At 47.6% G+C, this 19,542-nt stretch overlaps 1 protein-coding gene across 2 annotated transcripts in view; it reads right to left on the reverse strand.

The window, feature by feature from the left end:
• The window catches only part of ADGRA2 (adhesion G protein-coupled receptor A2), a 109,136-nt gene extending 89,679 nt beyond the window's left edge, over nucleotides 1–19,457 (reverse strand). For both annotated transcript variants that reach the window (XM_044437419.1, XM_044437420.1), the window contains exon 1: nucleotides 19,150–19,457. In XM_044437419.1, coding sequence (XP_044293354.1) covers nucleotides 19,150–19,412 — 263 coding nt within the window. In that variant the 5' untranslated portion in view covers nucleotides 19,413–19,457. The remainder of the gene's footprint in view (nucleotides 1–19,149) is intronic.
• Between the last annotated feature and the right edge of the window lie 85 nt (nucleotides 19,458–19,542).

A 19,542-nucleotide genomic window follows, 5' to 3' on the forward strand; every position in this document is an offset into this window, starting at 1 on the left:
GAATTGGGGGTCGGAGGCACTGCTTTGCAGTGGTTCCACTCCTATCTCAATGGCTGATTCCAGAAGGTGGTGCTGGGGGACTATGGCTCTGCGCCATGGCAGCTATGCCATGGAGGGCCAATAAACTGAAGCTCAATCCAGACAAGACGGAGGTCCTGTTGGTTGGCGGATCGGGCTTCGGGGAAGGTGAATTGAACCTAGTCCTGAATGGGGTTGCACTCCCTCTTAGGGACAAGGTCTGCAGCTTGGGAGTGCTCCTTGACCCAGAGCTTTCACTGGAAGCTCAGGTGACAGCGGTGGCGAGGAGCGCTTTCTTTCAGCTTCAGCTGATCCATCAGCTGCGCCCCTACCTGGAGAATGACTGCCTGGCAACAGTGACACACGCATTGGTGACTTCCCGACTTGACTTCTGTAATGCGCTCTACATGGGGCTGCCCTTGAAGATGGTCCGGATACTTCAATTGGTCCAAAATAGAGCTGCCAGGCTGCTGACGGGGACTGGGAGTTATGGTCACATGATCCCAGTTCTCCGTCAGCTTCACTGGCTTCCCATTGAAGTCCGGGCCCAATTCAAGGTGTTGGTGATGACCTATAAAGCCCTTAACAGCTTGGGTCCTGGTTACCTGAAGGAGCGCTTACGTCCATATATGCCTGCCCGCCCCTTGAGATCAGTGGGAGAGGTCCTTCTCTGGGAACCCTCCGTGAAGGAAATTAGGAGGGTGAGCACCAGGAGGGGGGTATTCTCTGCAGTGGCGCCCAATCTATGGAATGTGCTCCCCAGAGAGTTCCGCCTGGCGCCGTTGTTATTTGTTTTTTGGTGCCAGGCGAAGACCTTTTTTATTCAAACGTTATTTTAATTGTTAATATTATTTATTTATTTTATTCTTTGGCCAGGGCGACTTAATTTATACTGTTAAATTATATTGTTTTATAGGATGTTATTTATTTATGTTTGTGAGCCGCCCCGAGGCTTCGGCAAATGGGGTAGCATAGAAGTTCCCTAAATAAATAAACAAATAAATAAAATAAATACATAGTGTTCCAATTAAAGAATATTTCTAAAGAAAGCTGTAGACATGTTTAACGATACTTCTTTCAATCTTTATTTTATTCTGCTCAGGTATTTTACCTATTTCAGATCTATGTAAGTATATATTTCCCCATTTTTCTCTTCTTTTAATACATATGCCTATATTTTAGTGGGGTTCAAATTTCGCATGCACACAAAATTGCTTTATAGCATAATCAATAAATGCATCCAAGTTGCCCAGTAGGTAGTGTCCAGTAATCAGAGAGTGGCCATTGCTGCTTCATTCACTAGTACATTCCTTAAATTCCTTAACGAAACAATCCTATTGCCCCTAGACATGACCTGGGGGAGGACACAGGGCAGTTCAGAATCCCAGCTCCAATGCTGGAAACACTGCTGCAGCCTCAGAGCTGAGAACTAGAGCCTCTCTCTCAACCCTTTGCAGACAACATGGAAGAAGCTGTGCCAGCTGCTTCATGGTACAGGAAATGTTTTCCAAAAGGGTTAAAGGAGCATTGCAGAGGGTGGAGAGGGGGAGAGACTGGGCCAGGGAAAAAGTGAGGTATCCTAAAGCTGTTCCAGCCTCCTTGCCCCCCTGCCCCCCTGAAATGTCACCCAGATGGTCAAAAACAGCTGTCTAGCAAAAATGCAGACCAGAAGTAGCGGGAGGTAAAGACTGGATAAGCGTAAGCCCCCGAGTTCCATTCTGCTCATATCAAACTACCCTGTACAGGTAGCTTGGAGAAGTACCTTCTCCTTGGTCTCTCCTGAAGCAGCTACAGATCCGTGTCACTGGGTAGCTCCAGGTGCCACTTGAATTGTGCGTGGTGGGGCAGCAGGAGGAAACCCCCACCTATTTTCCTAACCTCATACATAATTGTACGACGCTTGGGCAGCGGTGTGGTGGTACTTTTCGAAGTGTGGGCATTCGCCATGATGGTCCCCACAGCAATGCCCCCAAGGAGAGTAAAAAATGCAGGCAGTTCTCCTGCGTAGGCCAACCAGGAGGAGACAGCAAAAAGATAACACCTGCATGTTTGAACAGCTGGCCTTGCTTCAGCTACCTGAAGCTGATGTGCAACGGAAAGCCTATGAACAAGGCACCGTCAACACCAGCACTATTTATCTGAGAAAGAAGGCAAGTTAGGGGAGAGAGAATAGAGCTATGGGCACTTAGGCACCATGTGGAGGAGGAGGGAAGGGCTCTCCCCTCCCAAGATCTCCCCAGAGAAAGAGATCTTGGGGCTCTGGCAAAGAAGCTCACGTCGACTCAATAGGTGGCAGCTGTGAAAGGGGCGAACGCCATGTTTGCCATAACTAGGAAAGGAACTGAAAATGCAACTGCCAAGAACGTATTTCCCTGATACAAATCTATGCTGCAGCCACGCTTTGAATAATGCGCAAGTTCTGATCACTGCATCTAGAAGGTATTGCAGAGCTGGAAAAGGTGCAGACAAGAACGACTGACATTAGCGAGGGGTTGGAGCAACTCCCCTGTGAGGAAAGCTTACAGCAGGTGAGATTGCTCAGCACAGCGCAGGAAAAAGGTGAGTCAGGGCAGCAGAAAGAAGTGTGCTGGGAAGTATACAGGGCTATGCGGAACAACCGAGTGCACAGAAGCGAGGAGGGAGTCATTGTTCCTGCTCTCTGTGGTTCGTCGCAGGAAAGTCCTCGTGTGCTCATCTGCACAACCTTTCCATCAAACGGAGCTGCCAAGAGATATTTTTAAGCGCTCCAGTGGGCGGGTGCTTGAGGTCTGCAGCCATTATGTGGGTGCATGTAGCTGCCATCCTGAACACTTGCCAGCCAGTCCCGCTCCCTGGTTGCCCATGGCCACGTTGGCCAGCAATCACAGCACAAATGAGTCAGGGATTTTCCAGCCTCTGAGAGATCCTCTGGCATGCCACTCTCCTTGCCAGTGACAGCGCAGACTCTCATCGTTGCAGATGATCCTTTTGCCTCCCAGAAAGTGACTGGCTGTGCACGAAGGCCAACGGACTGGGAGCAACAGAAGGGGGCAGCTGTGTTGGCGGCTCGCGTCCCAAGAGGGCTCTCCCACAGGATGGAAGGGAAAGCCCAAGGTGAGAGTCCTTCTCCCATCACTGCCGTGCTCCACATGGAACTCCCAGGCCAGCTGCGATCAGTCCTGCCCTTCACTGGGACTGTGTCACAGGGGTCTTGCAAGGACAGTGCACATGTATGAGGAGACAAGCACCAGGGCTGCTGTCCTCAGCAGCCTTGAATGGAAGAATTAAAAAACTGAACGGATCCATGGGGTGGAGCTGAACCTCTTTTAGCCCAAGGGCTGAATTCCATTTGAAAGAGCTCTGGGGTGGGGAGAGGGCATGGGCTGAAGGCAAAAGGGCCTGATCCATGGCAAAAGGAGTCTGGTGGAGGGACCAAGGCCAAAAATATCACCGTGGTGTCACTTAAAGCGCTTGGCATTCCAGTCTTTGGGAAAGACGAACGAATGGCACACAGGCCAAGGAACCACTAAACAGTTGGTGGTTGGGGAAAAGAGGGTACAGGAGGGGAGGCGCCTGGCATCTGGGCACACTCAGGCCACCAGAATAGACAGATGTGGCCCCCAGGCCTCTGGTTCTGCACACCTGAGGATACAGAGATAACAGGAAAACTGTGTCCAGTGATGCTCTCATGGGAAGCAGCACACCACAATCGGAATGAATGGGTGCATGCACGCATGTGGTTTGCTACAGGGATGCCCAAGGCCCCACCGAAAAGCTTTCTTAAAATTTCTGTTCTGCTTCTGAATAAAACATTTCTGGGTAGCACATCCTGAGGATAAAATGAGCCCTACCAACAATTGAATTCCCCATCAACAATTGCTGTGAGCTATCCTGGAGTTAATGCAAAGAATTCTGGGGTGGTTTGGTCCTAACTGGCTGATAAGATGCTTGCTGAAGGTGAATACTACAAGAAGTGATGTGTTGATCTGAATCCACGTAGTGGCCTGAACTTTGGACTCTGCCTGCACTTTGAAATGCCATCAATGGCCACTAATCCTGTTATAGATACACTATAGACTACCTCCAGTATCAGAGAGTGTGCCAATGCACACCAGATCCTGGGGAACACGGGTGTAAAGGTGCTGTTGCACTCCTGTCCTGCTTGGGGCATCCAGTGGGTAGCTGGCTGGTGTGAGCAGGATGGTAGACCACACAGATCCTTGATCCATGTCCGAGAATGCTCTTTTTACATTCCAAAGTAGAAAATCTCAGAGCTCGCGGAGAATGCTCGCTACCTGGCGTGTGGTCTATCGATGATTCTTAGCCCGCAAGAGAGAGGGGGAGAAAATCCAGGCAATTCTTTAGGCTCAGGTGTAGCAGGATACTTAGTGTAATAACTTCTTTAGATGGCTTCAGAAATTTGTTTAAGTGGGGATCTAGAAATCTTGGTGGAAAGTCATTATTTGCTTGCACCACGAGCCTACTTCGCCTCCCCACCCCCAACTCCCAGCGCAACTGGTACAGGGTGAGACCCTGACCTCCCCTGTAGCTAAAGAGAGGGGTGGTGATTGGTCTCCACTGCACTAAGTTGGGCCCATTTCACTGATGGAAACTTGCAACTCATACCTCCAGGATAAGAGACCTTGCCCATTTAATTGCTAATCCAGATCACTTCCCTTCTTTCAAGCACTGCACTGTTGCTGCCGCCACCCAGATGCCACTCAGAATCTGGCAACAGCTCCGCAAAGCAAGCTGTTGGAGGGAAACACTCTATGGTGTGCACAAATTAGCATCTCTTCCTTCTGAGTTTGCAAATGTCAATTATCTCCCCTCCACACACACAGATACCAAAAGGGGAAAATGGGGGATGAGGAGATAGAATAACAGCCCAAATTGGGACCAACAAGCCAAAGGTTGGACTCTCGTCAAGAATGACCAGGCAAGATAGCAGGCTTCAGAAAAAGAGTCCAAACAGACCTGGAAATTGGTCATAAGCTGAAACTTTATATTCTCTTGACTTCAGCCCCCACTGCTTGGCTCCCGGCACCTCCTAGACAATATGCAATTTCAGAGCAATCACGCTGTGTGCAGAAATGAGGCCTCGCTGAAGAATTCCACATCTGGAAGATGTTTGGTTTCCTGCATGAGAGACAGCACGGCTGGCTATGACCTTATACAGCTATCTGTCTCTTGTTAGGAATACAGTACTTTTTCCATTAAGCTATTAGCACAGGGGTCAGCCAGCGAAGGATGGAATTAAAACCTTGTTAAGGCAGGCCCAGATAGGTCCTGCCACCTTGCTGTGATTGGAGAGACAGACATCACCAGCTGCCTGATGGACAGACGTGAGAGCTTCATGCCTGCCCTGCACAGCTCCAGGTCGAAGCTGCTGCACTGAGATCCCGCCGTAGGCTTGCCCGTCTCCTACGCAACCAAGATTCCCAATGATCTCATGCTGGTTCTCCATGTCTGCATTCTTTGCAATGGCAGATCCTTTCATCTCGTCTATGTATGGAGGAAATTACAAAAGCAATTAGGATATGAATGCCAGGAAATCACCTGGTCTGGATGGGTTTCCAATGGAATAATATGACACATTTCCTAACTGGTTCACTCCAAACCTTATCTTTACAACAATATATTCGATTCAAACTCCTTTTCATCCTCATTAAATGATTCATTTCTCAATCTGGCAAGGATCTTGAGCTACCTTTCAGCATGTCTTGTTAATTGATATTAAAATATGAACCATTTGGCTGACAGACTGAAATACATTATTATAGCATTGGTCTGAGTAATTCAGGTGGAGTTTATTAAACATAAACAAGGTGTTGATAACTACAGACTAATAATTGATCTGAGAGCTTTAAACACTGGCAGAATAGGCCAGGTCCTCACTGATTCCTTCAGTACTGGAAAGAACTTTGATAAAATTCACTGGAAATTTGTTTTTGCTGAAAAGTAAACTTGAGTATTTATTTTATTTTATTTTTATTTATTTATTTTATATCCTGTCTTTTTCCTACAAAGGGCTCAAGGCAGCTTACATCATTCTCCACCTCCATCTTATCCTCACAACAACAACCCTGTGAGGTAGGTTGCACTGAGAGTCTGTGACTGGCCCAAAGTTGGCTCACCCAGTTGGCTCCATGGCTGAGCAGGGACTCGAACCCAGATCGTCTGAGTCCCAGTCCCATGCTCTTAACCACCACACCACACTGGCTCTCACACCACATTGGTTCTCAAGTAGAATTGTGAAATAAGTAAAATTGATTTTCCTGTAGAATTTTGAATAGTAACTACTAGAGTTATGAATACTGGTCTTTCTGAGCTTTCTTTTAACTCAGCAGAGGTATCAGACAGGGGTGTCTACTTTCTCTTTTAATACTTGATGTCTTTTTGGAATCTGTGGCTGGTGCCATTAGACAGAATAGTAGCATTTAGACCATCCTGCACAATAGTTTAGAATGTAAAATTATTTTCAAGCTGATTATGTTTAGAATCAAAAAGGTAGCAGAAAGTATGAACTCAGACGACTCCCCAGTGGTGGTGACCTGCCATGGCTGTGCGCACAGCCTACACGTGCCAGAAGTGCAAGCCTGTAGCGCTGCTGGAAGAAAGATTAGTGCACGAGAGCAGCAAGCGTCCACCCTCCAGGGCATAAAAGAAGATGAAGAGCTTTTAAACAGAGTGGGGGAACTGCAGCAGCTCACGGTGATACAGAAGCTGGAAGCGCAGCTGTGAGCTGAGGCAGAAGAGTGTCCTGAGGGAAGGGAAAATGAAAAGAAGACTCCCTGGAAAAGGGTGACAGTACCGAGCAGAAGAATTGGAAGAACTCTGCAGCAGGGAAGCAAGGGAACAATGGAACTGCTTTCGGTTACAGGATGGGTTCTTTAAGCACTTGAAGGGTGGCCACACAGAGGAAGGGCAGGATCTCTTCTCAATCATCCCAGAGTGTAGGGCGTGGAATAATGGGTTCAAGTTACGGGAGGCCAGGCTCTAGCTCAACATCAGAAAGTATTGCTGAGAGTTACAGCAGTACAATGGGACCAGTGAGCGAGGGAAGTTGTGAGCATTCTCACACTGGAAGCATTCAAGATGCAGCAGGACAAAACGCAGAAGACATCCTTTGAGAGGGACTGTTTAACCTGGAGTCCTCCACTGAGCAGGGGGTTCTGGGTCCAGTAGCTCTCTAGCCCATTCCATCTCTAGTATTCTATGATGCTATGAATAAATTGATTATTGAGATTTCTCAGAATTTCAGTAGACTGGTATCTTTAAAGCTGAATTTGTTGGGTATGGTACAATCAGGCTGAATACTGTATCTTAAAGCATTTATGCTCTACATATGATTCTTCTATCTATACCTGGCAAATATTTTTTTAATTGTCCTTTTTTATTTTGTAGGGGGAGAGGTGCTGTGTTCCTGTCCATTATGATTATCTTTGCAAGAATGTCACATATAATTAAAGAAGGTTTTTCAGATCTTGGTTTTAATCATTGTACTTATTAGTTAATTTTTACTAAATTTTGCTCTTTTTCTTTTAGATCAGATTGTCCACTATGGTCAGTCTGGGTATTTTCTTCTCTGGATCCTATCTCTAAATGTGTGGCATTAGTTTCTTGGCATATTGAAATAGGCAAGATTCTTCCCTGAGTTACCATTGTTAGATGTGTAATGTCATGTCAGTTATGCTTTGATCCACTTTTTCATACTGAATGGATACCATGGGGAAATCCAGATCAGTAAAAATTACTAAAAGATTAGTAAAAATTAGTAAGATGCTTGCTGTAGTCGACATCAATGGATAAGGCAATTTTTACCTTGGATCAGTTAGTGATTCCCAATGATGAGTTTTGTCATTCTCTATTTGCATGCAAAATATAATTTGCTGGCTGCAGCTGAATGGCAATACTTGGAATTGCAACATCTGTTGTTGTTTTTCTCCCCCCCCCCTTTTTTTTGAACAGAACATAAATATATACACTTGAGATACAAATACATATCCTTCAAAATATATCAATAATATTAACATCTGAAACCCAGCTGGTAACTAAAAATAACAATAAACACCAAGCACCCAGCAACTACAACATTTGTTAGTATTTGGATTTGACCCTGTTATATCTATAGCTTTAACTCCTCCCTCCCCATTGGAAACCTTTATTGAAGATAGTCAAATAAACCAACCAACTATCCATGCCTATAAATGCACATTTATAGCCGGGGGTCAGACTATATGGCCCAGGAGACCCCTTCTGACTCGCTCTGTTTCTGTGTTTCTATATTCTTGATGAATAAATAAGATATGAAGGATCTTAAGGAGGAGAAGAATAAGAACTGGATTGTCCTGTTTTGCATAATCAATGGGCTACTTTGGCATCTGCTTTGATGCATCTATGGATTTCAGATTGCATCCTAGACATTAAAAACATTCATTCTGTGTCTACTAAATGCTGTAAGTATCCCTTTAATGAGAGTTTCTCAGTGTCAGCTCACTGTTTGCAATGTAACACAGTCTTTACTTTTTTTAAAGCATATATTTTGGTAATGCCCAATAGTTGCCATTTTCATAGAGAAGGCTATATGGATAAATTTTGGACTGAGGCACTCCTTAGCATCTACGTACGTACGTACGTGTGTGTGTGTGTGTGTGTGTGTGTGTGTTATTTTAAATTTTCTACCCACTTCCTGGGAGTTATCACATAGTCAGTGTAACTGGATTATCTGCACCTTTCTGAGAGCTAAAATCCCCTCCCTCCAAGTAAGTGGAGAGAATTTGAGAAGAAAAAATTGCGGAGGATTTAAGATTCTCCCTCCTGGAATTCCATGATCCCAGTCTGAATCAGAGACACACATGCTTACAAGGAAGTAAGTAAACCAAAAAATGTTTAGTCTCATCAGATTTTGAAAGGAGGTAACAAAATCCTGGAAGAGAAGACTTCGTATTATGGGAACAGCCCAGAATCTCCAAAGCTGGCCTGCTTCCTTCAGGTATGATAATGGACACTATCCTGTCACCAGTGCTGAAGCAGCCTTCAATTGTCAGTTGCTTCAGCCATGCAATGAGGAGGAGGCACCATCTTTTTCCTCTCAGGCAGCAAAATGTTTTGGAGCACCCATGAACAAGGGCAAACAAAGAGTGTAACATGGCCCCTGTAAGGCATTTATTCCTTGGTATGCCCATCTTGCATTAATTTAAACACCCTTTCCCCCAACAAAAGAAAAAGGGAAAAGAGAAAAACCCAGGCCATTTCACCTGGACTTTTATAAGTTTCATGCACATATTTCTAATCATTTTTTTCTTTTCTTAAAAAGACCTTCCCATGCCAGCAGATTTCCATGTGTTTGGAAAGGGAAATCAATCACGTTTTTACAATAAAAGGCACAGAAGATCTACATGGAGCCAACATTTTGTACCTGCAGATGTGTAGCTGATTGTGAAATCTGCAACAGCTGCTTTGCCTCTTGCCTTAGCGAGAAGGCTAAGTTTGGAGCTGGAGCAAATTGGACACCTGCACAAGCCACAGGAGGGGCAAGGATTGACCCAGAAAGGTGCGGAGGGGCTGCCCTTGGATGGAGCACCGCCCAGAATTGAGCCATCTGAGCCACATTTCCTTTGCCTCCTGTCGGTGACTCGTGCCGCTGTCTGCTTGGCTCATCTGGACACTAGCTTCCTGCCAGACTGCATTACGGAAAATGTGGGAAGCATCTGGGGGAGAGACCAAAAGTCTCTTTTCTCCAGGACAAAATTTTGACTGTGAGCACAAAGCTTTTCTAGCCTTGGTTTTGTTACAGCCCTGAGATCTGAGCTCTACACAAGTTCTTCCTTTTCTGTTCTGCTACTCAACCTCTAGGTGGAATTGTACTCTGGTGGATTAACACAAACACCCCAGGAGAAAGAGAACCCTTTTCCTTGCTGGTTCTCTTATTTTCTCTGTTCTTTAAGAAAGGAATAAGAAAGAAGCAGGAAAGTGCTCTGTAAAAGCAGAAGAGAAATCGGAAGATCACAACATCACTGAAAGAGCTTGTAAATAACTATGAGCACACAATAAAGAACTTGCATGGGAAAATCTCACATGCAGCCACTGTGACTCAGAAAGCTTGAATGGATATTTGGGAACCCCACGGGGAAAGAGATCTATACCAATGGACAGGAGCACTGCTAGGCCTGGTCTGGCCCAGAACTATTCCCAGAGCCCTAGGTGTCCACTGGGGCCACTGGGAGTCTTTTTCCTTGGGTTAATTGCCATGCCAGAGGCAACTTTCAAGGGGGATTGCAGGTGGTGAAAGAACTTGCTGCCACACAACCTATCTCTGAACTATCCTCCCTGCTAAGCACTTCAGTTTGGAGGGTCTTCCAATGGTTCTCAGGGGCATCACGAATTATGAAGGAAAGGGTAACCATCCCTCTGTACACTCCTCCAAAAACTCCCCGCTCCACCTGGCAGTTCAGTAGAGGAATAAGACTTCCATTGATGCTGGTGGAAAGACTGGTCCTGAATCTTTTATGTGCCAATGGGGATTCATTCTCTTAGGGAGATTCCTCTGAGGCTGAAGTGGCACCAGCCAGGAGATTCTAGTAGTCTCTGAAGAATGCCCAAGCTCTGAAAATGTGCAAAGAAACTTAGGAGGGGAGAAACACTAAGCCACCCCCGCACCCCACATCTCTGCCTAAAAAGAAAAAAGAAAAACCCTTCAGTGGTGACTTAGCTTGCTTAGTGAAGCACACAGTTCTGACTGATTTTAAAGAAGCCAATAAGATAATAGGGCCTGGGGGGAATGGGGAAGAGCATCATGGAAAGAGCATGGCTGCCTGAAATCCTAAATAGGCACTCTCTGCACTACAATAATTGGCTGACGGTTCCACTCGTTAATCATAACAGCTACATGGAACTTCCTTCCTTCCTTCCATGTGTATTTATATTTGCATTTATAGACCTTCAAAGGCACTTACAAATAAACAGTTAAAATTAGACATCCCATTACTAAAAAATAAAATAAAAGGAGGATTCAGCCTCCAAGTTCAGAGGCAGAATACTACGCAGTCGTATTTGCCAGAAAGGGGAAGGCCTTTTCCATGGGAAGGGGACCTTATCGTCTCGAGCTGGGTGCTATGCTGTATTCTTTTTATCAAGGAATTGGAAGGGGCCACTTAAGCCCAGGAGTCCAACCCCTTGCTCGGTGCAGAAGCCCCCCTGAATGCATTCCCTGGAGGATGACTGTGCAGCCACTGCCTGAAAAGTGCACCACCTCCTAGGCAGCCGGATCCATTTTCCTGACCGCTCGGACATTAGGAATTTTGTCCTGATGGTCAACCAAACTCTGCTTTCTTGTAACTTAATCACACGGTGTGCCATCCAGCACCCTTGGATGATGAAGAACGGGTTGCGACACTCTTCTGTGCGACAGCGCTTCCGGTGCGTGTTCAGTGAAGGGCAGGGACACTGTGCAAAACAAACCAACCATCGAACTTGACACAGCCGACATTCTAGAAGCACCTGCTTTGTGTCCCGTGCACAGAATGCCTTTTGGACCCCACATGGACATCCAGAGCACCTTTGCTGATGTGCTGCAGGTTGGAAAATTCCAGCTTCTTTTATACTACTCTTCCCAAAATTAGTGACCTCTGGATGTGCTAGGTAACAACTCCTCTTATTCCCCAGCCATTAAGGCTGAGAATAATGGGGAATTTGTTCATCAAAGGGGTGATGTGAATGGTTATCCAGCACAGCTGGGGGGCACTCGAGTTGGAGAAGTTTGGTCTATACAATTACCTGGGAGTCATTGCACTGAACTGTCAGCCTCCCAAAGTGATTTCAAATGTGCAAGAAGGACTTCAGCTAGCAATGCTCGAGAACTTCAGTCTTTACCGATTCAGGTACAGAATTACCTGATGTGAAGGTCTTGAACTATTGTGCAGATCTGAACCTGGTTCTGTCCAGGATTCTGGGGTTTCTGAATGCTGCGACTGCAAAAAAGTTTCTGGGTGTGTTTAAAAATGTGCATTTAGAAATGAAAAATAGAAATGCCTGTTTGAATATGAACTGCAGATTAATATTCACAGATTTAAATCAGAAATGGGAGGAGCAGACTTATGTGTGAGCATATGCAAAAGTGACACAGGCCGTGGAAACATAGAAACAGAGCAAGTCAGAAGGGGCCTCCTAGGCCATCTAGTCTCACCCCTGGCTCTAGCCGGCTCCGCTCACGACGTGCCTACCATGTGCATGTCTAGCCTATCCTTGAACACCTGCACCGATGGGGCCTCAACCACCTCCCGTGGAAGCCCATTCCACACCCTTGGGGTCCTAACAGTCAGGAAGTACTTCCTGGCATCCAAACTGAACCTTGGTTCCTTGAGCTTGGCTCTACCCACCTCCGTGTGACATCCCCTCATGTACCTATATGCCACCAACAGATCCCATTGGAGTCTCCTCTTCTCCAGACTGAAAAGACCCAGTCCCCTCAGTCTCTCCTCATATGGCTTTCCCAGCAATCCGGCCACCATTCTTGTGGCCCTACTCTGCACTGACTCCAACCTGGCTTCCTGTAATGAGGGGCCTGGAACTGAACACAATACTCCAGTTGCGGGCGCATGAGAGTTGTATAGAATGGTAGTAATACCTCTCTCAATCTAGAAACTGACTCATGTTTAGCCTGCAGTCAACCAGTACCCCGAGGTCCCTTTCACAAGTGCTGCTCTCCAGCCACTTGTCACCTAACCTGTACTTATGACACCTATTCCTATGCCCCAAGTGCAAGACCTTGCACTTATCCACATTGAACGCCATCCTGTTGTCCCCTGCCCACTTCCAGACTCTGTCCAGGTCCTTCTGGATCTGGAGTACCTGCTCCTCAGTTGTGGCCACTGCCCCTGCTTTAGTATCATCTGCGAATTTGACCAGCAGACTGTTCACCCCTTCTTCCATGTCTTTGATGAAATGATGGAACAGGATCAGCCCCAGGACAGAGCCCCGGGGGACCTTGCTTGTCACTGGCCACCATCCTGATGATTCCCTACTAATGGTTACCCTCTGCTTTCGATCAGTCAACCATGCCCTAATCCATCAGACAATGCATTGGTCTATCCCAAAATCCCTCAATTTCTCCACCAGGATATCATGGGGCACTTTGTCAAAGGCCTTGCTGAAATCTAGGTAAACCACATCCACTGTGTCCCCTCCGTCTAGCCACCTTGAAACCTTGTCATAGAATTCCACAAGTTTTGTCCGGCAGGACCTGTTTTTGTGGAAGCTGTGTTGCGTGGCCGCCAGCCTCCCTTCCCTATCTAGCATCACTAGATCTCTTGCTATTACAAGACTTGCCATTGTTTTTCCTACAATGGATATAAGGATAACTGGTCTGTAATCCCCATGTCCCTTCTACTCCCTCTTTTTGAACATTGGGACCACTGACGCCACCCTCCAGTCCTCTGGAACTTCACCCGTTCTCCACGAGGCCTCAAAAATGGAGGCCAGCGGGTGCGAGAGAACCCCTGCCAACTCTCAACATACTCTCAGGTGTAACCCTTCAGGGCCTGGCGCCTTTGTAACATCCAGTGCCCTGAGGAGCTCAACTTCTAGGGGGTGACTCTAATCTGTGCCCCAAAATCCCTGGCCTCATCTGGTACCCCATGCGGATCTCCCCCATCCTGCTTTGGGGAGAACACAGAGGCAAAATAGTCATTTAGCATCTGTGCCTATTCCCTCATATCAGTCACTGGATCTCCTTCCTCCTTATTTATTGGTCCCACTACCTGTCTCCCCTTCCTCTTGCCATTTACATGCTGATAGAAGCCCTTTTTGTGGCTCCTGATATTCTTTGCAAGTTTCAGCTCATAATCAGCCTTAGCCTTGCTAAGAATGCTTTTGTAACGGGCCTCCTCCTCCCGGTATACCCTTTTGTCTATTTCCCCCAGTACCCATTTCCTACGGAGGTTCTTCTTTCGTCTAATCCCTCGAACCACCTCCTTTCGCATCCATGGCGGCACTCTTCTCCGCCTCCCCACCTTACTGACTGGAGGTATCGTCAAGGCTTGCGCCTCCAAAACCTCCCTTTTGAGTGCCGTCCACCCCTCCTCAACTCGCTTACCTTCCAGTAACAAACATGGTTTTGACCATTTCCAGTTTCAGTTAGGCTCACATTTTCCCACAACACAGATATTCAGGAGGGATTCATACTTTCAAAATACATGGATACATTGTATTGTATCAACTTAGAGTGTAGTTTGCATTCAAGTTTAGGTTGCATTTTATAGTATTCCACATTTTATAGCATCCCTCGTTGTTCAGGCCATTTCCAAATGTGTGTATTAACTAGACTGACAATTAAAATTTGAACTGAAAGTTTGTTTATAGGTTGACTGTAATTTTTATTGCTAGATGGTTTTAAGATTGCCATCTGTCAGTATTTCTTTGCCCCTTTTTAGGCTCCCTTCTTGAAGGAAAAGCGGGATACAAATATACGATGGCGACATTCTCTGCTCAAAACTTTTTATTCCTTACCTAACATGCTTGGAGTTCAAGAAAGGCTACTTCTGAGTAGCTGTGTAAAGAACAGAGCTGCATGTAATCTTATTCTTCCTGCAACTCACTCCATGACTGAGCAAAACTTCCACTGACCATTCAGAAAAAAACAGGATTTGTTATTTTTAAGCAGGGTTTAGGGAAGCATCCTCCAAGGAACAGCCAAGCCAAACAGAGAAGTATAGAAGCAATCAGCCATAGGAACTGAAAATGAACTTGAATACCAGAACAAGCATACATCACAGGAAGATGTCTTGGCATTGGAATAGCTGCTCTTCAGTCAAAGGCACTCAGCTCAGAAAATATGCAGAGGGCTGGGATCTGGCTATTAACGAGACTTTATATCTGATCTGATCCGATCCTGGACAACATTCTATAGGAATTATAAAGGTTTACAGATTGAGACTTCAGAAATTTCCCTGGAGAGCTGATAATCCAACTTTGCAGAAAGGATGCACAGTCCAGGAAAAGGGGCCACAGTGCATGCAAGAGGTTCCAGGACCAATTTCCAGATCTTCAGCTGCCAGCCAGTGTTGGCAATACCAGCATGGACGGCCCACAAATAAGATTCAGTACAAGGCAGCTTCCTATGTTCCTATTTGGCCACAATGCTTCACGTGTGCTCTCTCACTCTCTCTGCTATAAGTTTTTAAAAGCCTCATTAGCAGGATGGAAAACTAGGAATGTGTTCCCCACCACCGCCTTTGAGACACACTTCTGAGTGCAAAGTTATTAACTTTCTGTGCATCAAGCCAAGTTCTCCCGACTTTGTGCCAAATCCAGCTCTGATATTTGCTTGAATGTGTACTGAAAATAGGCACCTAAGGAAAGCTGCAGGCATCTACTTTTCTTCCTCAATTAAAAAAATAAATTGGCCAATGGTTAGATTTTATTTTATTTTATTTTTAAATGAAAGGAGATGCCCCATTGCCTTCTCAAATTTTTGCAAGAGGAAATGAGAAGTAACTACTGCTTTCTTTGGATATTGACTGTCACTTTCATTACAGGCAGTCATCATATTTCAAAGAGGGCTGGAAAAACATTCTCGGCTGTAAAGAGTGAGTTGTAAGCCCAGCCTGGATGCAGGAGCTCTCCTGGGGCTTGAAGTCCACCACCCATTACAGTAACCTTTTGATATTTATTAAAGTATGCATACCCTTTTTTGGTATGCAATGACTTCGCAAACATATTTTACAATCATTAAAACTGACACTAAATTACTTTAAAATAAATAGACGGAAAGAAACCACAGAAGTTCATTTGCTTGTTTTTCAGGAACAGCCCTAACTTATAGTCTAGTAGCAAACTCATTCTCCAAGCAACTCTCCCCCTGTAAGAAAAGAGCACCCCCCACATTCAGAGGTATCTGCAGGCTATGAGGAGGAGACCCACAAGTTGGGAGAAGTACGGCAAAAATGTAGGGGGAAGGAATACCCTAAGAGTGGAGCAAAACCAAAAGTAGCACAATGAGTGGCCAGTGAATGCTGGCTGGCTAATAATGAGGTGCAGAGGGGAGAGAGATACAGAAAAAGAAAAGGAAGGGGAAAGGGATGGAAGACCCTGGAAAGCTCATAGGCAGCTGAAGGACTCAACAAGACCACTCTGTGCTGCAACATTTTGTTACAGATATCATTGTAAGTAAATATTTAGCATTAACTAGAGAAAGGGTGTTGAACTTAAGGGACGGACCTAAGCTTTCCCATACCATAGCTCTCCCCTCATGGCTTTCCTCCAGCTACCAACATTTGGTGGTTACCTGGCTTTGGTATAATTTCTCTCCCTCTCAACCATTCTAAAAGCCTGGAGCCTATCTCCCAAGGCTTAGTTTCTGGGAGTAAGCGCTCAGCTATGCTGGTCTTCTGACCTAATCATTTTGCCTTATTTGGTCATACTCAATGGGGTTGGTCCCTGAGAGCTTCTCCAATCTGAATTTGGGATCAAAAACAGTTTGACATCTCTGGACTAAATCGAGCACACTAGCATGGCGCGCACATACACGTGCGTGCACACACGCACACACACACACACCTGTGGTGCCCCGGTAGAGCCCTATTTAACACTATAATTAAAATCCCGCCACAAACCTGCCAGGGATTAACTGGCATTCTCTGCAGATGTCATGCAAATGAACAGACCTCAGATGCATCAAGAAACACCAGAGGGCCTCTGAGCACATGCAGAGTGTTTTCCCTAAGTTACCACAAGCTACAGAATTAGGGAGGTAAAGGCTTTTGAGATGCTCGGGCATCCATTTATGCAACAGGCCAAACCTCAGAGTGACTCACTCTGGAAATTAAGCCCCCCTTCCTGCATCTGGTGCTTTCCAGATGTTTTGCACAGGGTGGGGGCTGATGAGAATGAAAGTCGAAAATATCGGGAAGGAGACAGGCTGGGGACAGCCACTGTAATCTCTCCCAGTTAGATTTTACTCAGCAACCTGTAAGTGCTTCCTGGGAAGTACTGTCTTGAACCTAGCAGGATTTTTCTGTGCAAACATAAACACCATAGCGCACTGCGGGCCCAACTCCTCTTCTAATACTGATGCTACCAATAGTTGATACCTTAATTTTGTTACCTTCCCAGATGTCTGATATCCTATAAGGTATTACGATGACGTTTGCCAACCTGATGCCCTTCCCATGTGTTGCGACCACAACTCCCATATGATGACCGGGAATATCACTGGGGGTTGTAGTCCAGCACGTCTGCAGGGGCCCATGCGAGGGAAGCCTGTACGTCAAGGCCTTTCACTTGGTGTGTCTTTTCGGCCCTCCCCACTCCTTCCTCCCTCAAGTCAGCTTGTGCCAAAGGGAGCAAAGAATGCGCCAGCTCTACTAATCCATTCCATCAATGGAAGCAACAGAAATAAAACCGGGCTCCAATAGTAACTTCCATTCGAGAACTCAAGAGCCCTTGCTTAGTGTCGTCGTTTTCCACGCATGTTTGACTTTTAATGCAAGTCCCCAGCCTTAAAACCTATTCTTTCCTGTACATATGGAGGGCAGCATTCTCCAATCTGGTGCTCCTTTAGCAGTTTGGACTACAAATCCCAATATTCCCAACCATGGGGACTATGGGGCTGCAGGAGGGAAAAACTGAGGAAGGCTGGAACACTGCTTTATTTAGGGCTGAGGGTTAGGGCCCCATCAGGCGCTCAAGGGCAGCACACTGCATCCGCTTGTGCAGTCGGAGGCCCACTTCAACCGATGCTGGAATCGTATCCTGTATTAGCAGGGACGCCTATGCGTGGCTACACAGGGTGGGATTCTAAGCAGCGAGGCCAGAGAGCAACGACTGTGCGAAAAGCACAGACTCAGCCTCGAATCAGCTGTGGGCAACCCTTCTGGGACAGGGGTCAGCTGGCAATTTGAGAAATTGCCTTGGGCACCACCACAAGATGGCTGCCCTGGGAGGCAGGCAAAGGAGAAAGAGCCACCCCAAAGGATCCTGGTTCATCCCATTGGCACCACACTGCCTACCCACGCCTTACGCTAGGGGTCTCGAACTCGCGGCCCGCAGGCCAATTGCTGGGACAGGTGGGCACGGAGGAGGGGCCCTGCGGCCTTCCAAGCGCCAGCGGCGCCCGGGCCGGCCGTGGGATGAGCAGCCCACCACCACCGTGGTGGTGGGATACTTGATGCGGCCCAGCCTCACCCAGGCTGCCCCCAGGTGAGTTGCCTTTGAGACCCCTGCCTTACACGAAGTCGGAAAAGCACGTGAAAACGGCCGAGGCTTTATGTCAGTTGACGCCGCATCACCCTTGCACAGCTTTGCTCACTTGGGATAATGCTCCGTGCATCTGCTGAAGGAAACACGGTCTTTTCGCACACAAGCCCAGAGGACACTTGGTCGCTGGATGGCACAGAACGGATTCCTACTTGCTGATTGGACTTGCTGGGGTATATGCGGCGCTCCACAAAGCAAGGCTGTGGGAAAGTGTGCCTTTGATGTGTTCAGAACGTGTTCCTGGTCTAGTGCGTAACTCCAGCTCGCCCCTTTTGCAATGCTCCAAAGATGGGGAAAGGCCCGTCTCAGATACCATCCTCCCTCCCTCCAGGTACTGTTCTTAAGAAAACGGTAAGGGGCCGCCACGACAGAACTTTGATGGGAGCTGAGAGCATCATATCCAACGTCCATACACCTCGGAGAACATCCACTGAAATGAATGATTAAGTGGCCTTAACATTAGACACAACCTAGAAGATGGGGTTTGTGGGGTTCATTCAACCCTCCCCCCTCGAATACGGGGGTAAGTGAAAAGCCAGGCTTCAGTGCTTCTACCCTCGTGCTCTCCCTCAAAGGGAGCGACGTTCCTCTGAGCTCATGCAGAATGCTCTCTCCTTCCCGCAAATCATCGCAAGGGGACTCCTGGCACGGAACCTTGCAGGAGGGGCCGGCTTCTCCCGCAGGCATTCCAGCCTCACGCATTGTTGCAGACCATCACCAAGCAGACGCAGCGCTCCATATTCCAGCACGAGTACCTCTAAGCATGTCCAGAGCGCCCTCGACCGCGGCCTCCACCCGCGCGCACGAATGCCATCAGGGCTCCTTCAGGTGCCCAAATCAGAACGGCTGTCCGCGCCGCGCCGCGCCGCGCCCGCGCCCCGCCCCCGGGCTACTCACAGGGTGACGGTGCCGTTGGGCAAGAAGCGAGGCGCCGGCGGCTCCTCCAGGTCCTCGCCGCTGCAGCTGACCCTCTTCCTGGCCGGGGCCAGCCCCTTCGGCCTCTCGCCCACGCACTTGCAGCCGCGCAGCTGCGCCGGGCAACTGCGCGCTCCCCCGGGGCTCCACAGCGCCGCCAGCAGGAGAAGGACGGCGGCGCAGCGCATCCTCGACGGCAGCGGCTCCGCGGGGCGGCGGAGGCGGCGCGGTCCGGAGCCCGTCATCCCATGCCGGCGGCGGGGCTGCGCCGCGTCCTCAGCCCCGCAGCAGCATGAGCCCCGTCCGCCCGCGGGGCCGGCGCGCCGCGGAAGCGCGAGGCGCGCCGGCCAGCTCAGGGGCAGGCGCCGGCCGGGG

This window comes from Varanus komodoensis, unplaced genomic scaffold (assembly GCF_004798865.1).
Source record: "Varanus komodoensis strain SLA01 unplaced genomic scaffold, ASM479886v1 scaffold30, whole genome shotgun sequence".
NCBI lineage: Eukaryota > Metazoa > Chordata > Lepidosauria > Squamata > Varanidae > Varanus > Varanus komodoensis.